The 17,500-nt window shown below is 44.9% G+C and overlaps 1 protein-coding gene across 1 annotated transcript in view; it reads right to left on the bottom strand.

Annotated features, from left to right (window-relative positions):
- The window catches only part of LOC121864076 (A disintegrin and metalloproteinase with thrombospondin motifs 4-like), a gene marked incomplete at its 3' end in the record, with an annotated part of 107,175 nt that overhangs the window by 23,205 nt on the left and 66,470 nt on the right, over window positions 1-17,500 (bottom strand). Inside the window, exons 4-6 of the mRNA XM_042362978.1 lie at window positions 15,041-15,104; window positions 2,526-2,728; window positions 1,680-1,769 (exon numbers count right to left, since the gene is read on the bottom strand). Of these exons, the coding sequence (XP_042218912.1) occupies window positions 1,680-1,769; window positions 2,526-2,728; window positions 15,041-15,104 (357 nt within the window). The remainder of the gene's footprint in view (window positions 1-1,679; window positions 1,770-2,525; window positions 2,729-15,040; window positions 15,105-17,500) is intronic.

Genomic DNA, 17,500 nt, shown 5'->3' with positions numbered 1-17,500 from the left:
CACCCAACCCCCCACACCACACACCCATTACCCATTCCCCTTACTAACACACCCAACCCCCACACCACACACCCATTACCCATTCCTCCACACACACCCAACCCCCCACACCACACACCCATTACCCATTCCTCCACACACACCCAACCCCCCACACCACACACCCATTACCCATTCCTCCACACACGCCCATCTCCCAAAGACCACCACGACCAAACCAATAACAACACGTTCTCCTGACAGTGAGATATAGAGAGTTTGACAAGGATCGGCGAGTGGGCGAGTAGGCGAGTTGGGGAGGCATTATAGGCGCGTCCTGTCCCTAAAGGCTTTGGTTTTGATCTACATGAGCTGTAATCTTCAGGAGGTCTGGTTGGTAATTTCTGGGTCATAATTCTATGTTTAGTTCACAAGAAGATCGATAAAGCTAAGGTGATGTGTGTGTGTGTGTGTGTGTGTGTGTGTGTGTGTGTGTGTGTGTGTGTGTGTGTGTGTGTGTAGAACGAGCCTAACGGGGAGAGATGAGAATGACTGATGGGTTTTCCTGAGATGACCTGATCCTTCACGCTGCTGGCTTTCTGGACATGACAGCGACCTTTCTGATTTATCTTCTGTCTGCTACCAAACTGGATAATAGAGCCATTGGTGCCACAAATCCTTTTCTACCCAGAAAAAGTGAGATAGCTTTTAAGATAATAGCAACCTCGAGGCTGTTAACACTGGAGAGAGAGAGAGAGAGAGAGAGAGAGAGAGAGAGAGAGAGAGAGAGAGAGAGAGAGAGAGAGAGAGAGAGAGAGTATTTAACCGCCCAGTTTTAGTGTGTGATTTTCCCCCAGTAAAAAGATTAGTTAGGGAGGTAAATAAAAGGCAGGGAATAAATGACAGGCGATAAACATAAAACTAAAAGTAATTCTTCCTCTTTCTCTCTCTCTATCTCTCTCTATCTCTCTCCTTCGTTTGGTTTACCCTCTCACCCCTCCTCCTCTCTTCCAGTCTTACCCCTCCACCTCCCCCGCACCTGCACCCCCCCCCAGGTGCTTCAGGTAGGAGATGAATATGATGTGGGACGCTGGTAGGCCTAAGGCTGATAACGTGGAGAGGCTCTTAAGAGTTTATATGGTGAGGCCAGGGTAAGAGAGAGAGAGAGAGAGAGAGAGAGAGAGAGAGAGAGAGAGAGAGGCAATATAAGCGAGTGTAAGGGAGTATAACCGATTATAAGAGAGTATAAGGAAGAAAGGGGAGTTTAAAGTAGTATAAGTGAGAAAAAGGGAGTATAAGTGAGTATAAGGGAGTACATGGGAGTATAAGGGAGTATAGGCGAGTATAAGGGAGTACAGGGGAGTATAAGTGAGTATAGGCGAGTATAAGGGAGTACAGGGGAGTATAAGTGAGTAAGGCGAGTATAAGGGAGTACAGGGGAGTATAAGTGAGTATAGGCGAGTATAAGGGAGTACATGGGAGTATAAGTGAGTATAGGCGAGTATAAGGGAGTACAGGGGAGTATAAGTGAGTATAGGCGAGTATAAGGGAGTAAAAGAGACTATAAATACAATTGAATATAAGCAAGAATAAGGTTATATAAGCGAGTAAAGGGAAGTTTAAAGCAATATAAGCCAGTATAAGGGAGTATAAGGCAATATAAGGGAGTATAAGGCAATATAAGGGAATTGTTTACATACCAAGGTAAGGGCGCCGGTCAGGGGGTGATGGGCAACAGTCACTGCTGCCAGAGTCCCTTCGTCCTGATGTGGCACTCCTAGCTCCTGGCCCTGTGCCACGGATAAGGGAGACCTCATTAATAATAGAGGTGATTTATGGTGATTTATGGTGATTAATGACAGACCTAATTAAAAACAGGGTTGATTTATGGTGATTTATAGTGATTTCGGGTGATTTAATGATAGACCTCTTTAATAACAAGGGGTGATTTATGGTGATTTAGGGTGATTTATGATAGACCTCTTTAATAACAGGGGTGATTTATGGTGATTTCGGGTGATTTATGATAGACCTCTTTAATAACAGGGGTGATTTATGGTGATTTATGATAGACCTAATTAATAACAGAGGTGATTTATGGTGATTTATGATAGACCTAATTAATAACAGAGGTGATTTATGGTGATTTATGGTGATTTATGATAGACCTAATTAATAACAGAGGTGATTTAGGGTGATTTATGATAGACCTAATTAATAACAGAGGTGATTTAGGGTGATTTAGGGTGATAACAATACAATATAAACATGATCTTATATATAGACAGACAGGTGTACAGTATATGTAGACAGAATGATACAGACAGACAGAAATATATAGACAGGGATATATAAACAGACACAGAACCCCCTTATACACAGACAGAACCCCCCTAACAGACAGAACCCCCTAACAGACAGAAACCCCCTAACAGACAGAAACCCCCCTAACAGACAGAACCCCCCTAACAGACAGGCATATATAAAGACAGACAGTCCCCCCTCCCTTCCCTATTAGACAGGTAGATAACGGGACAGTAACTTACATATTGCGTAGGTGTGACCGTAACGCCGCCCAAATCGTCACGGTCGGCGTAGAAGAGTGGGACACGACGGGCTAAGTCCAGGTTAGGTCGTAGGTTAAGGATCCTAGTCGATCCCAGCGCCCGTAGATGGACCGTCCGTATCGCCTCCCCGTCCGTACTCCGCTTCAAACGCGACCGTAACCGCGCCACGTCATATTCCGGCACTGAGGAGAGAAGATTACGGTTAGGATGACCTGATCTAACCTTTAGTGATCTTGATATAACGTTAACTAAGCTGGATATCATTTTAACAGGGTCTTGATTACAATATAAATTGAATTGACCTTTAATTAAGCTAACCTGGTAAAAATTTAAGTTTAACTAACCTTGTTTTAAGCTTAATTGACCTTGAGATAATATATAGTATATTGATAAATTTTTGTGATAATTAAAAAAAACTAAAATTAATATGACTTCACAAGACATACTCGTACACACATATACACACACACATACAAGTACATATATATACACAGATTCACATATAAATAATACACCAATTAATTGTATTTCTTTATGTAAATATCCCGACATTAGCGAGAAAATTGCCTACACACGTCACCTTGGGGGCGGGGGGGGGAGTGGGGGGGGAGCCTTCAGTGACAGAAAGCGACTCGAGCTTTAGGAGGAACTTAATTATTTCTCTCTTCTTGCTGGGACAGAAAAATTAACGGGATTTATAGCAACAAGTCTCGTCCCATCTGGTAGAACAGCTAAGGTTAAATAATCCAGAAATCAACCTTCAGGAATTCAGGAGGAAGCGTTTTGGGGGTCAGCAACGCAGGTAAAGTTAGGTCAGTGAAGGTCACCTAATGTTAGCTGTATATTTGAATACCAGGAAGTTATCTAAGGTTATAAGAGGTCACGCAAGGGTTTATCATCTGGAAATAAAGTGAGGTCATGCGAAGTCAACATCACTTGGATGGGCTTTCAGGAAGTCATGAGGGGTCAGAATCCCACCTTCAGGGACTAAGGTCACGTCAATAAGGAATAACTTCACAAAAATACACATTTAGGGGGATATTTCAGGGCATAGGAGGTCACCTACACCAGGAACCACCTTCAGGAGATAAGATGACGGCACGAGAGGTCAACAACAATAAGTTCATTAGAGGTCACCCACACCTGGATCCGCCTTCAGGGAGTAAGGTCAGGTCAAATGAGGCCAATCCCAACAAGGCTCCACCTTCAGTAGTCGAGGCACAGCAGGAGTGGGTTGATGGGTCATCGTGTAGGCGAGGGATGGCTCTCACCTGCCCCCCAGACACGGTACACAACCCACCTGCTCCCTCATTACCGTCCCCTCCTCCTGCATCGCCACAAGCCTTCCCTCCCTCCCTCCCTCTCCCCCATGTTCCTTCTTCCTCCTTCCACATCCCCCCCCTTCTAACTCTCTCTTCTTTCTATGTCACCTCCTACTACATCCCCATAATCCTCCCTCCCTTCCCTCTCTCTCCTCTGTACTCTGCTTCTGGCTGTTGCTATGCTATGCACCCTGAGGTTACTTATGCTATGTACCAATGTTAATTATTCCATGTTTTTTAATTTCCACGTTTCATTCCTAGTTCCCCCTCTTCCCAAATCATCCCGTCCCTCCTAGAGATATAACGAGTACATTTATCCTCATATCTGATGCTAATTCGCCTGATGATGCCCTGAGGATAATGCCCACAGGTTAGGTTAGGTTAGGTAGTGTGGTGCTGTGTGGACCTCGTCTCCCGCTGTGAGTCTGAGATTTAGTTGTTGTGTGTGGACGATAGTGCTGCCAGAGTCCCCCAGCCTGTTTTGTACCACTAGCGGAGGTCCACAGCCTGTTCTATGTCACCAGCCGAGGTCCTCAGCCTGCTATGTGTCACCAGCCGAGGTCCTCAGCCTGTCTCATCACCAGCCGAGGCCCTCAGCCTGTCTCATCACCAGCCGAGGTCCCCACCCTGTTCTGTACCACTAGCGGAGGTCACCAGCCGAGGTCCTCAGCCTGTCTCATCACCAGCCGAGGCCCTCAGCCTGTCCCATCACCAGCCGAGGAGGTCTCAGTTTTGCCCTATTTACTAAAGGAGGTTCTCAGCTTGTTCTATCACCAGCAGAGGTCTCTACTTCCCCAGCCTGTACTACTAGTGGAGGTTGGGCCAAAGGAGGTTCTCACCCCAGCCTTGTACCACTAGCGGAGGTCACCAGCCGAGGTCCCCAGCCTGTCCTATCACCAGCCGAGGTCCTCAGCCTGTCCCATCACCAGCAGAGGTCCCCACCCTGTTCTGTACCACTAGCGGAGGTCACCAGCCGAGGTCCCCAGCCTGTTCTATGTCACCAGCCGAGGTCCTCAGCCTGTCTCATCACCAGCCGAGGTCCCCAGCCTGTTCTATGTCACCAGTCGAGGTCCTCAGCCTGTCCTATTACCATCAGCTGTGGTCCAAGCCTGTTCCGTGTCACCAGTCGATATATCAGTCTGCTGGTGACACTGATCCTCCCTCGCCTTCACCAGGACATTGACCTCGTCTCATCAGAACCGACCGTCAGGCTGGTGACCGTGAACAGCATCTGGTGACTGCAGGGAACATCATGGGTGACTTTCAATGAACTTCCTGGTGACCGATGGTGATTCCTCGTAACTACCAGTAGGTCTTGGTGACTGTCGCTATCTCCTGGTGACTGTTAGTGTCTCCTGGTGATTCACAGTACTGTAATCCCTAAGGTGTACTATTTTTTTTCCTCTGGCGGCGTCTGGCAACCGTCACGAAAATGGATAGAAAATACAAATGAAAAAGAAAAGAGAAACGAATGAATGTAACATAAGATAAATGACAAAAACATGGAATAGAGATGAAGCAAAGAAACTAAAGAATGGAGAGAGAGAGAGAGAGAGAGAGAGAGAGAGAGAGAGAGAGAGAGAGAGAGAGAGAGAGAGAGAGAGAGAGAGAGAGAGAGCATATTGGAATAAAAGTAGCTACATACGCAAACAAGTTATGAACCAGACAGACAGGCAGACTAATTGCCTAATAGACTATGTAACTAAATTCACAGCCAATTAGGACCCACAGTAAACAAACGGGGCGAGATAGTGCTATACCCTATCCCAACACGCCATCTTTCATACACCTAAAATTCCCTTCACTGGTGGGGGGTGGAGAGGGAGGGGGATACAGTGCTATAATACGCTCGTCGATAGAGTCGGAAATCCATGGTATATCCTAAGGAATTTTGGCCCATATGTGATAGGTATTGATGTGTCTTTCGTAGGTTAGAGGATTCAGGATGTTGTTGGTATCCTGAAGGTGCCGGATCTAAGGGTAGGGGGAGGAGGGGGGTGGGAGGGAGAGGAAGGCAAGGGGGGATGACAGGGATGTAGAGATGATATCCTACCTCCTCACTCTCCTCTCGTATCTCTTCCCTCTCCCCTCACTCCCCTCTCTCTTCCCTCTCATCCCTCACCCCCCCTCTCTCTTCCCTCCCTCTCTCTTCCTCTCCCCTCCTCCCCTCTCTTCCCTCTCCCCTCTCTTCCCTCAGCTCTCACCCCTCTCTCTTCCCTCTTCCCTCCTCCCCCTCTCTCTTCCCTCTCCCCCCTCCTCCCCCTCTCCCCCTCACTCCCCCTCTCTCTTCCCTCTCATCCCTCACCCCCTTCCCCCTCAACTAAAGAATCGTAATGTTGCTATAGTGATTAAGTATCCATGTGTAAATACATATATACGTTACATGTATATACCACAACATACATATACAGTGCAGTATACATGTAGATATGAACAACGTGTAATGTGTAGTGTAGTGTAGTGTAGTGTAGTGTAGTGTAGTGTAGTGTAGTGTGGCAGTGTAGTGTTGTGTAGTGTAGTGTAGTGTAGTGTAGTGTAGTGTAGTGTAGTGTTGTGTAGTGTTGTGTTGTGTAATTTGTGTAGTGTAGTCAACAGTGTTGTGTAGTGTGAGTGTAGTGTAGTGTTGTGTAGTGTAGTGTGAGGTGTAGTGTAATTAGCCAGTGTTGTGTAGTGTAGTGTAGTGTGGTGTAGTGTAGTGTGGTGTAGTGTGGTGTAGTGTAGTGTAGTGTAGTGTTGTGTAGTGTAGTGTTGGTGTGTAGTGTAGTGTAGTGTTGTGTAGTGTAGTGTTGGTGTGTAGTGTAGTGTAGTGTTGTGTAGTGTAGTGTTGGTGTGTAGTGTAGTGTAGTGTAGTGTAGTGTAGTGTAGTGTAGTGTTGTGTAGTGTGTAGTGTTGTGTAGTGTTGATGTGTATTGTAGTGTAGTGTAGTGTTATGTAGTATAGTGTAGTGTTGTGTAGTGTGTAGTGTTGGTGTGTAGTGTAGGAGTGTGTGTATAGTGTAGTGTAGTGTTGGAGTGTGTATAGTGTCAGTGTGTAGTGTAGTGTTGGCGTGTGTAGTGTCAGTGTATGTGTAGTGTAATGTAGTGTAGTATTGTGTTGTGTAGTGTAGTGTAGGTGTAGTGTAGTGTAGTGTTGTGTTGTGTAGTGTTGTGTAGTGTAGTGTTGTGTTGTGTGTAGTGTAGTGTAGTGTGTGTAGTGTGGTGTAGTGTAGTGTAGTGTTGTGTTGTGGTGTAGTGTGGTGTTGTGTTAGTGTAGTGTAGTGTGTGTAGTGTAGTGTTGTGTTGTGTGTGTGGTTGTGTAGTGTGTAGTGTTGTGTAGTGGTGTAGTGTTGTGTGGTGTAGTGTAGGGTAGTGTAGTGTTGTGTAGTGTAGTGTTGTGTTGTGTTGTGTAGTGTAGTGTTGTGTTGTGTAGTGTAGTGTTGTGTAGTGTTGTGGTGTAGTGTTGTGTTGTGTTGTGTAGTGTAGTGTTGTGTTGTAGTGTTGTGTAGTGGTGTTGTGTTGTGTTGAGTGTAGTGTAGTGTTGTGTAGTGTTGTGTTGTGTTGTGTGTGTTGTGTAGTGTAGTGTTGTGTTGTGTTGTGTAGTGTAGTGTTGTGTTGTAGTGTTGTGTAGTGTAGTGTTGTGTTGTGTAGTGTAGTGTAGTGTAGTGTTGTGTAGTGTTGGTGTGTGTAGTGTTGTGTGTGTAGTGTAGTGTTGTGTAGTGTAGTGTAGTGTAGTGTAGTGTAGTGTGTAGTGTTGTGTCAGATGCTTTCGTGATAAGAGATGACAGTTATCGATAAATGTAATTATGGAGATCTGGACCTTGGCTGTGAAGGGCTCTTCACCTGAAGGGTCTTGATACTACATCTCTATTAACTACATAAAATAACAATAACAAAACAAATCCCGCGCCATCTTTACCTCCGTGATGGCAAAGAACGTTTTCCAGGGTATGGATAAAGGATCACGTCTCTCTAACTAAGAATATCGTTCCATCGTTCCATCATTCCCTCGTTCCATCGTTCCATCATTCCTCGTTCCATCGTTCCATCATTCCTCGTTCCATCGTTCCCTGTCCAATCACTACTTTTTTTACTTCTCTACCCATTGACTTTTAACCTCACATCCGGCTTGACGTCACGACTCGGTTTTTTTTACATTTTGTCTTGATCAGCTGTGAGGGTTTGGGGGAATTCTGGATGGGGAGGTGATGGTCTGGGGGGTGTAGAGGAGGCGTCTGGGAGGGTGGGGAGGGTCTGGGGGAGGGGTGAGGGCTCGGGGGAGGGGATTGAGGGTCTGGGGGGATATGACGTGAGTGACGTAGAGTAATATTGGCTGCCTGTGATTGGTGGTCTGACAGGGTAGTTAATCAATAATGCTAAGACAACGACCACTTGTCTCTGTAGGGTGGAAGAATAATGGTAGACTGATGGTGATGGTGATGGTTATAGTGGTGGTGATAGTGAAGGAGAGTTTGAGGAGAGTGGTGACGCATGTTTAGTTTGGGTAAGATGATGATGATGATGATGATGATGATGATGATGATAATGATGATAATGACGATGATGACGACGACCACTCATTTCTCCTAAGGTGTGTTACCAGACGTATCCATTAATTAAAGGCTTCAAGGCACGCAATTGGCTGATGTGTGTTGTTGTGGGGTGAAGGACTGCCCCTGCGTGTTGATGGGTGATAGCAAACCTTCCCTATCCCCTCCAGTGAAACGTGTAGCTGGGTATTAAGATTTCATGGGATTCTGTTAAATATAAACTCCCCTGCCAAGGCTGTATGGGGCCCTGTCAACCATATCCTACCCTGCTAAGGATCCATCGGGCCCTGTCAGATGGTCTACTACCCTGTTATTGCTCTATGGGGCTCTGCTGAAGCTCTATAGGGCCCTGTTAGACATCTCTTCCCCTGTCAGAGTTCCAATTGATCTGGTGAAAGAGCGGAGAGTCCCTAGTGTGGGAGGGTGTGGAGAGGTCATTGTGGGAGTGGTGTGGGAGGAGTCATTGTGTGAGGAGGTGGGAAGAGGGGAGGGGGGGATACTGGTGGTGGTGTCGGATACTGTGAGTGAGGGAAGGAGTATTTACCTCTCGACGATACAGGTAATCCCTCCTCCACCCAGCCTATCAAACACCGCACCCACAACACTGTCTGGTGGTAGTGGTGGTGGTAGTGGTGGTGTTGGTAGTGGTGGTAGTGGTGGTATGGTGATGGTAGTGGTGGTGGGTAGTGGTGGTGGTGGAGGTGTTGGTAGTAGTGGTGGTGATAGTGGTAGTAGGTGTTAGTGATAGTGATAGTGGTGGTAGTAGTGATGTTAGGTGATGGGTGATAGTGGTAGTGGTGGGTGGTGGTGATGGTGATATAGTAGTGGTGGTGATAGTGGTGTGTGTGGTAGGAGGTAGAGTTAGTGATAGTGGTGAGTAGTGGTGTTAGTGATGGTGGTGGTGGTGGTGGTAATGGTGATTCACAGACAGACAGACAGACAGATAGATATGACACTCAACCACACCAACTCGTCCAGCGGTAGTTAAAATCATTGTCCTCATGTGTGTGTGTGTGTGTGTGTGTGTGTGTGTGTGTGTGTGTGTGTGTGTGTGTGGGTAGTTCATTAAGGTGCATTGGTGGCAAGGGGCAGCGAGACGCCTGCACTCCAAGCCTGATCCTAGCAACAGCCAAGGAGAGAGAGGAGAAGGGGAGAAGAGAGAGAGAGAGAGAGAGAGAGAGAGAGAGAGAGAGAAGGAGGAGGAGACCGGGAGGAGAGAGGCAGGTAGAGAGGAGAAATAGATGGAGAGAAGGCGGGGAGAGGGAGGGAGAGGGAAGAGTCTTTTTGCTTCTGGTTGATATTGAAGTGACCCCTGATGCACCTGTCCTCCAGAGCACCTTTTGTCTCTTCTGTCTTCATCTGTCTCTCTCTCTCCCTGTCACCATCCGTCTGTCTCTCTCCCTGTCTACTCATCTGTCTGTTTCTCCCCTGTCTACCCATCTATCTGTTTCTCTCTGTCTACCCATCTTTCTGTCTAGTTGTTGTGTTGCCTCGTTCTACATTTCATTCTAGAAACAGGAGCGAAGGAGGGTGGGTGAAGGGCGGTGGAGGGCTGGTGAAGGTGGTGAAGGGCAGGAGGGGTGGTGGAGGCTGGAGGGGCTGGTGGAGGGGCGGTAGAGGGGTGGTAGAGGGCTGGTGAAGGGGCGGTGGAGGGCTGGTGGAGGAGTGGAGGGCTGGTGGAGGGGCGATGGAGGAAAGAATATAACTCGTACCCTTCTTGAAGCTGAAGTGACCTTAGTTATATAACCAACCGAATATTTAGCTGTAGGTCGGTCTCTCTACAAACACATATTAAGTCTCCCTCTTAAACAGCTCCCACCATTAAGTAAACAATCATAAACCAACACTATTACAGCTTCTCGGGTGAGCTAAAATATTCATATTATCGACTGGTGGGGTTTTGTAGATCCCTGGCTATGAATAATAAATTAAATAATAACAATACTACTCATACTACATCTACAACAACAACAAGAACAACAATAATAACAATAACAATAATAATAAACGTAATAATATCAACAACAACCACAGAAAACGTCATATGAGAAGCACTAACTAATCTATATCAAGGGAAGACTACGACCATCTGAGATTTACGACGATGCTAACCTTTGAGGTCTTTATGTCTTAGCCAACTTTGCATGCAGCGCGGATAGGGCAGCGGGGTGTGAGGGGGATAGGTAAAAGGTCTTTGTTGGGGAGTAGACAAAGAGGGTGAGTTGGTGTTTTGGAGGGCAGTAGGTCTTTGGGCTTTAGGATAAGATGATGTGGGTTTTTTTTTGTGTGGGTTGGTAAGACGGGGTTTGGATGTCAAGGTGTGTGGTTGTCTACGTGACCAGTCGTGTGGGTGAGTGGTTAAGTGGGGGAAATGGGTGATTGTTGTGGTTGTGTGGGGGTCGTGTGGTTGTGTAGGTCGAGTCCAGTGCGGTCTCTCAGGGTTACACTACCTACCAACTTTACATTCGGCCAATAACCCGCCTACTGATAGCTACTTACTGTCTCCTTGTAGTCTCTAAGGTTAGCCCAGGCAAATACAAACTTGAGGAAGCTTCGTCAGACGTTGGTTCGCCTACTTTCCCTCCATACCACAATGGCATCAGACAAACATTCGATCGCCAGCGCAAACATTCAACAGCGCCTGACGTTCCCCTCCATCCCACAATGACATGTTTATGGAATCTACGACAGACGGATGCTCGCCTAGCCTTCTGCCTCCAGTGGCGTACGTGTTGGTTGGGGAGAGATGACGACCTCGGGGGAGTAAGCATTCCTAAGACTCCTTATGAGGCGTCTAATGATAATAACCTATAATGAATGAGTGACTGACGGGTGTGAGGTACTGATGAGGCAGACAACGCAGTACCTCTCTATTTATATCCTCTCTGTCAAGTAACCTCGATGTTCTTACCAATATTCATTTTCCTTAGACGTATAGAAAGCTGTAATATTTCTTAATTCTTTCTAAATTATGGCAACATGAATCTTACTTTGATGTGGAAGAAAAGTCAGGAAGGTGTGGGCAAGAGGCGGGGCAACGGAGATAAAAATATCCCATTTAGAGTTCAGAGTGGCAGGTGAGAATAGGAAACGGTGGGCAAGACGCCAACCCTTCCACTCATCCTCCCGTCCTCCCGACCTCCCGTCCTCCCGTCCGCCCGACCTCCCAGGCCCTGGATAGACGGGAGACCGGGGATGTTTCTTGAACTCTCTGTGGTCGTCTAACACCAATCCTGGGAATTCTTTTGAGGTCTTAGAGCCACCCACACACACACACACACACACACACACACACACACACACACACACACACACACACACACACACACACACACACACACACACACACACACACACACACACACACTACACCAGCAGCAGCTCTCCAGTATTCAGGTCTGAGAAATTAACCGGGAAAAGGTCCAAGGGGTCTTTGGTCTTAGTAATTGGCCTGAGGAGCAAGATGTAACAAGTCTCCACGGGTCTTAGTATCAGATCTGGTCAAGGACTGAGAGCTGGTGTGTGAGGTCATCGACGAGGTAGGTCACTTAGATCACGTTATCTCGGGGTTGGGGGCCAGCCAGACTGACCCAGCCTCAGCTTCAGGGGTCAGTCAGTAGCTCAAGGCTCCGGTCGTGTCAGGTGAGTGGGGGTGACCAGGACGTGTAAACAAGAAGGGAGGAACTACGTCACATTTGTTTACCTAGACCTCAGTATGGCGGGAGGAACTACGTCATATTTGTTTACCTAGACCTCAGTATGGCGGGAAAGAAGTGAAATAGAATATCTTAGAACGTAATTTCTTTTAATATATCTATTAAGACGCCACGACACATTTTACAGATGGTAGAGAGAAAAAAACAGTTAAATAAAAGAGAAAATGGAGAAGGGAGAAAAAGCGAAACATAAAACGATTCAGAAAATGAGAAAAGGGAATGAAAGAAAATGGGAGAGAGGACACACACACACACACACACACACACACACATGCCACACACACACACACACACACACACATAATCTCAAGGCTATCTCGCTGGGTCTCTGACATAATTCAGTCTTATAGCAGGTCTCTCCTCTATTCAGCATTCCTGATCTAGACGAAGCCACAGGAGAGAGAGAGAGAGAGAGAGAGAGAGAGAGAGAGAGAGAGAGAGAGAGAGAGAGAGAGAGACCCCCCAACCACTAAAGACCTTCATCAACCAGTACACTAAACACAAAGTCACTTCTCAACATTTATCATTCACAGTGAAGAATAAACAACAACAACACATTCTATTATTCATCCTAACCACAGTGAAGGGAACAAACCATCATTCACTGTGTATTAACGAGTGAAAGACTGAACTAAGAATGAGGTCGGGTCAGGGAATGGTTACTGGTTCTTCACGTTAACAGGTTTGGGACGAGTTGGAATCATCCTCATAGTAAAGATTTAAGAACAGTATCTAAGGTACTGTATAAATATAGTCACAAATATTATACTAAAAAAATACTATAAAAAATAAGTAATTGTTGTTGTAGCCAAATAATAGTTAACCCCGAGGCTGTTGAAAGAAAAGGTGTAATTTCTCAACATGAGTTAGAAGGAAATATATTTATATACGCAACTTTTAGAATGTGGAGACAGGAGGCAGGGGGCAGAAGAGAGGAGACAGAAGATAGGAAAAAGGAGACAGGAGGCAGAGGATAGGAGGTAGGAGACAGGAGGCAGGGGGCAGAAGAGAAGGAGACAGAAGATAGGGGAAAAGGAGACAGGAGGCAGAGGGTAGGAGGTAGGGAGACAGGAGGCAGGGGGCAAGAGAGGAGACAGAAGAGGAGACAGGAGACAGGGAGGCAGAGGGTAGGAGGTAGGGAGACAGAAAACAACAAGAAACAGAAAAAAGGAGACAGGAGGCAGAGGGTAGGAGGTAGGAGGCAGGGGGAAGGATTAGCCGGCCTCAGGTCCCCTCCACCCGTCTTATCAACAAGGCACCAGCAGGGAATTTCAATCAGCACTTAAGAAGGGGACTGGCCACTCCCGGTCCACCACACCATTCATTTAAATGTTTGTTGTTGTTGTCACAGAGATGTTTAGTTGTTCGCTGAGGGTGTTTACTTGTGTACTGTGTAAAACTAAGTCTATGTACACGTTAAACATGTTGTATTTATGTCGGGTTAGTGGTTGACTGTACGGAAAATAAGTCTATCTTGGTTTAAAACGACATCAGCAAAATACAGCAACACACAACCTAACACTAAAATCCACAATTAAATAAACAAAACTTGAAACTAATCCCCTCAAAAAGATTCACAAGATACGAAACATCCTCCTCTACTGTTTACTTAAGTTACCCCTAGAGAAAATAGAGAATGTAACATACGGGGACAAAATCAGAAAACGGGGAAATTTATCAGGACTCGGACGCATAAAGCCGACCTCGAGGACAGTTACACCGACACGGGCGGCCAGTGAGGTAGCGGACGGAACTCCATGCACACTGACCAAACACAATACCCACTTCTTCACCACTGTACAAAAATAAGAACACGAAACAAGAAATACCTTCCTGTTAACTGATCTTTGAGACCAATAGAACGATTAAGGGTTAACTGCACCATTTTGTAATCTAATAGTGAGTTCATGTTAAGGTGGATAATGAAAGGTATGGTTAATGTTTTCAAGAATATTAACCTTAGTTCATAGTCTGGTGGATAATGTTAATGTGTTTTTGTGGGTTAAAATACTTTTGTTAATTTGTAAATGTTTCTTAGATATTGAGACGTAATAGACTGTGTTTATACAAAATAGATATATACTTGTATTGAATTGTTTATGTATTAACATCAGCTGATATCACAAACAAAAGTTGACATCATAAATAACATCTGATATCATAAACATCATCTGACATCATAAACAAAAGCTGACTTCATTAACAGCTGACTTAATTAACAAAAGCTGACTTCATTAACAGCTGACATCATAAACAACAGTTGACATCATAAACAACAGTTGACATCATAAACAAAAGCTAGCATCATTAACAGCTGACATCATAAACAACAACTGACATCATAAACAACAGCTGATATTATAAACTTTCACAACAGAAGAGAAAAACCAAAATGTCACAGGGTACAAACATTACTCGGCAGCTGTTTAAGAAAGCCTCAGGTCCTGCAAATCACTGAAAAAGAAATTAGAAAGTTAACCTAATCTAACCTAATCTAACCTATATAGTAGACGGTGTTTCCTAATCTTGGTACCTATAGCAAGAAGAATAAGAGGGGGAGGAAGAGGAGAAGAAGAAGAAGAAAAAGAAGAAGAAGAAAAAGAGGAAGAAGAAGAAGAGGAAGAAGAAGAAAATAGAATTAGTTAAAGATGCCTAATGACCTTGTTAGTTGAATTACCTTAAAATAATAATAACAACAACAACATAATTAGCGAACGGTGCCCTAACAACCTTGGCACTTGGCACCTGATGTTCTTAAACCAACTAAAAGAAGAAGAAAAACAGACATCAGTAAACGGTGCCAAATAACCCTGGCACTTAAAAGAACCACACACACACACACACACACACACACACACACACACACACACACAGGTCAGCATCCAATAAAAAATGTTACCTACAGATAAAAAGAAATTAATTAATCTTTACCTTGATCGTGTGACTCCACCTGAAAGATTCGCTGTAGGTCTTCTGTGCTCATAGACTTGTGGATCTGGAAGTAGAAAATGGCATCAGTTTGTTTACATTTAGCTAAGGCGAATAGAAAATGGCATCAGTTTGTTTACATTTACCTAAGGCGAATAGAAAATGGCATCAGTTTGTTTACATTTACCTAAGGCGAATAGAAAATGGCATCAGTTTGTTTACATTTAGTTAAGGCGAATAGAAAATGGCATCAGTTTGTTTACATTTAGTTAAGGCGAATAGAAAATGGCGTCAGTTTGTTTACATTTAGCTAAGGCGAATAGAAAATGGCGTCAGTTTGTTTACATTTAGCTAAGGCGAATAGAAAATGGCGTCAGTTTGTTTACATTTAGCTAAGATGAATAGAAAATGACGTTAAGGTGTTTATATTTAATTAGTGTGAATAGAAGAGAGAGAGAGAGAGAGAGAGAGAGAGAGAGAGAGAGAGAGAGAGAGAGAGAGAGAGAGAGAGGATAACACAATGATAGCTAATATGGTACTCAATTTACACTGAGACTCTACAGTATACCTTAACTTCATGCGTTCTGTCTAGCCCAGTTAAGTGAAGAATTTAACCCATAAATCTTTTGAGAATACGAATGAAAACGAGAATTCTGACGTAAGTTATGGTCTTGTGCATGTTTATAGGAGGCGAGGTCAGCGTTTGTCAGTATGTTTATAGAAAGTGTTTGTTTGGGGTGTGTTTGTGTGTTTAGGAAGAGGTTAAGTTTGTGTTTGGTGTTTGTTATGGACGTATATGTATGTTTGTTAGTCGGTAAGTGTGTGTGTGTGTGTGTGTGTGTGTGTGTGTGTGTGTGTGTGTGTGTGTGTGTGTGTGTGTGTGTGTGTGTGTGTGTGTGTCGTGTTTGTACATGCATTTGGGTGTGTCTGTCTAGCTATACGTATCCATAAGCGTAAAATTACAAGGTATTTAAGAGAAAAATGTCACCGTGTCACCCTCTAACACCATAACACACCACACCACACTACACTTTTCACACACCACACTCACACCACACCACACCTTCACACACCACACTCCACCACACCATACCTTTACTACACCACACACACACCTTCACCACACACATACCTTTTACTACCCCACACCACACCACACTACACCACACCACACCACACCACACACCACCCACACCTTCACCACACCATATTTTCACACACCACACACACCACACCTTCACCACACCATACTTACCACACCACACCACACCTTCACCACACCAGTGTTCAAATGGCAAAACAATTACAAAGGGTATTCGATCCCCTTTGAGCTGTATAAAGGGTATTCGATCCCCTTTGAGCCGTATAAATGGTTTTCGATCCCCTTGACAGTATAAACGAAAGAAAGATCAATGGTTTATGGGTTTTTGTTTACATTTTCTCTGGAATCTGATCCTAAGGTCTTAAATAAATTAATCCTCTGAACTACAGGGTGAGCATAAAGTTTTCCTGATTATGAAAAATCATATCTCGAAGACCATTCTAGATAGAAACATGAATGTTGTAGCATTGTGTAGACGAATTCATAGATTTTTTTTCATGCATATTTGCTGCAAAAAACTGTATGTTTGTACCTAGCATATGTTTAATGTAATAAATGTTTGTAATCAGGGAAAGACTTTATGCTTACCCTGTATATCGACAGAAAAATATCCAAAGCTTAAGATAATTTTCATCAAGATTATAACCAGAGAGAGAGAGAGAGAGAGAGAGAGAGAGAGAGAGAGAGAGAGAGAGAGAGAGAGAGAGAGAGAGAGAGAGAGAGAGAGAGAGAATACATTAACCTTTACATCAAACAAAAAACATAAATTATCAATTTTTTCACAAATGATAATCTATACATATTTAACACTTGATATTACGAACTAAAATTAACAATATTCAACTTTAGTATAACCTAAACCAAACCATTTTACATTCAGTTATTTAACATTTTACTTCATTTTAATTTTCTTTTGTTTTTATCGTCTGTGTCCTTGTGTGTTTTTTTATTTATTTTATTGATTGAATTCTGTCTCCTTCTTCAATAACTTTAGATCTGAAACGCACGAGGAACTTGAGACAAAACTGTGGCGAGTGGTATTGTTGGGGAGGGGAGGTGAGGGGGGGTGAGAGAGGGTGAGGGGGAAGGGGATGAGGAAGGGAGGGGAGAGAGGTGAAGGAGGGGGAGGGAGGGGGAGGGAGGGAGAGGGGAGGAGGGAGAGGGAGGGGTGAAGGAGGAGAGGGAGGGAGGGGAGGGAGGGAGGGAGGGGAGGGAGGGGAGGAGGGGTGGAGGGGAGGGTGAGAGAGGGAGGGGAGGGAGGGGGGAGGGAGGGGAGGGAGGGGAGGGGAGGGTGAAGGAGGGGGAGGGAGGGTGAGAGGAGGGAGGGTGAAGGAGGGGGGGGGAGGGGAGGAGGGGAGGGA

The sequence above is a fragment of the Homarus americanus genome, unplaced genomic scaffold (genome assembly GCF_018991925.1).
Source record: "Homarus americanus isolate GMGI-L3 unplaced genomic scaffold, GMGI_Hamer_2.0 scaffold6476, whole genome shotgun sequence".
NCBI classification, from domain to species: Eukaryota; Metazoa; Arthropoda; class Malacostraca; order Decapoda; family Nephropidae; genus Homarus; species Homarus americanus.
Note: the sequence above shows the minus strand (reverse complement) of the source record. Positions and strands in the feature narration are given on the sequence as shown.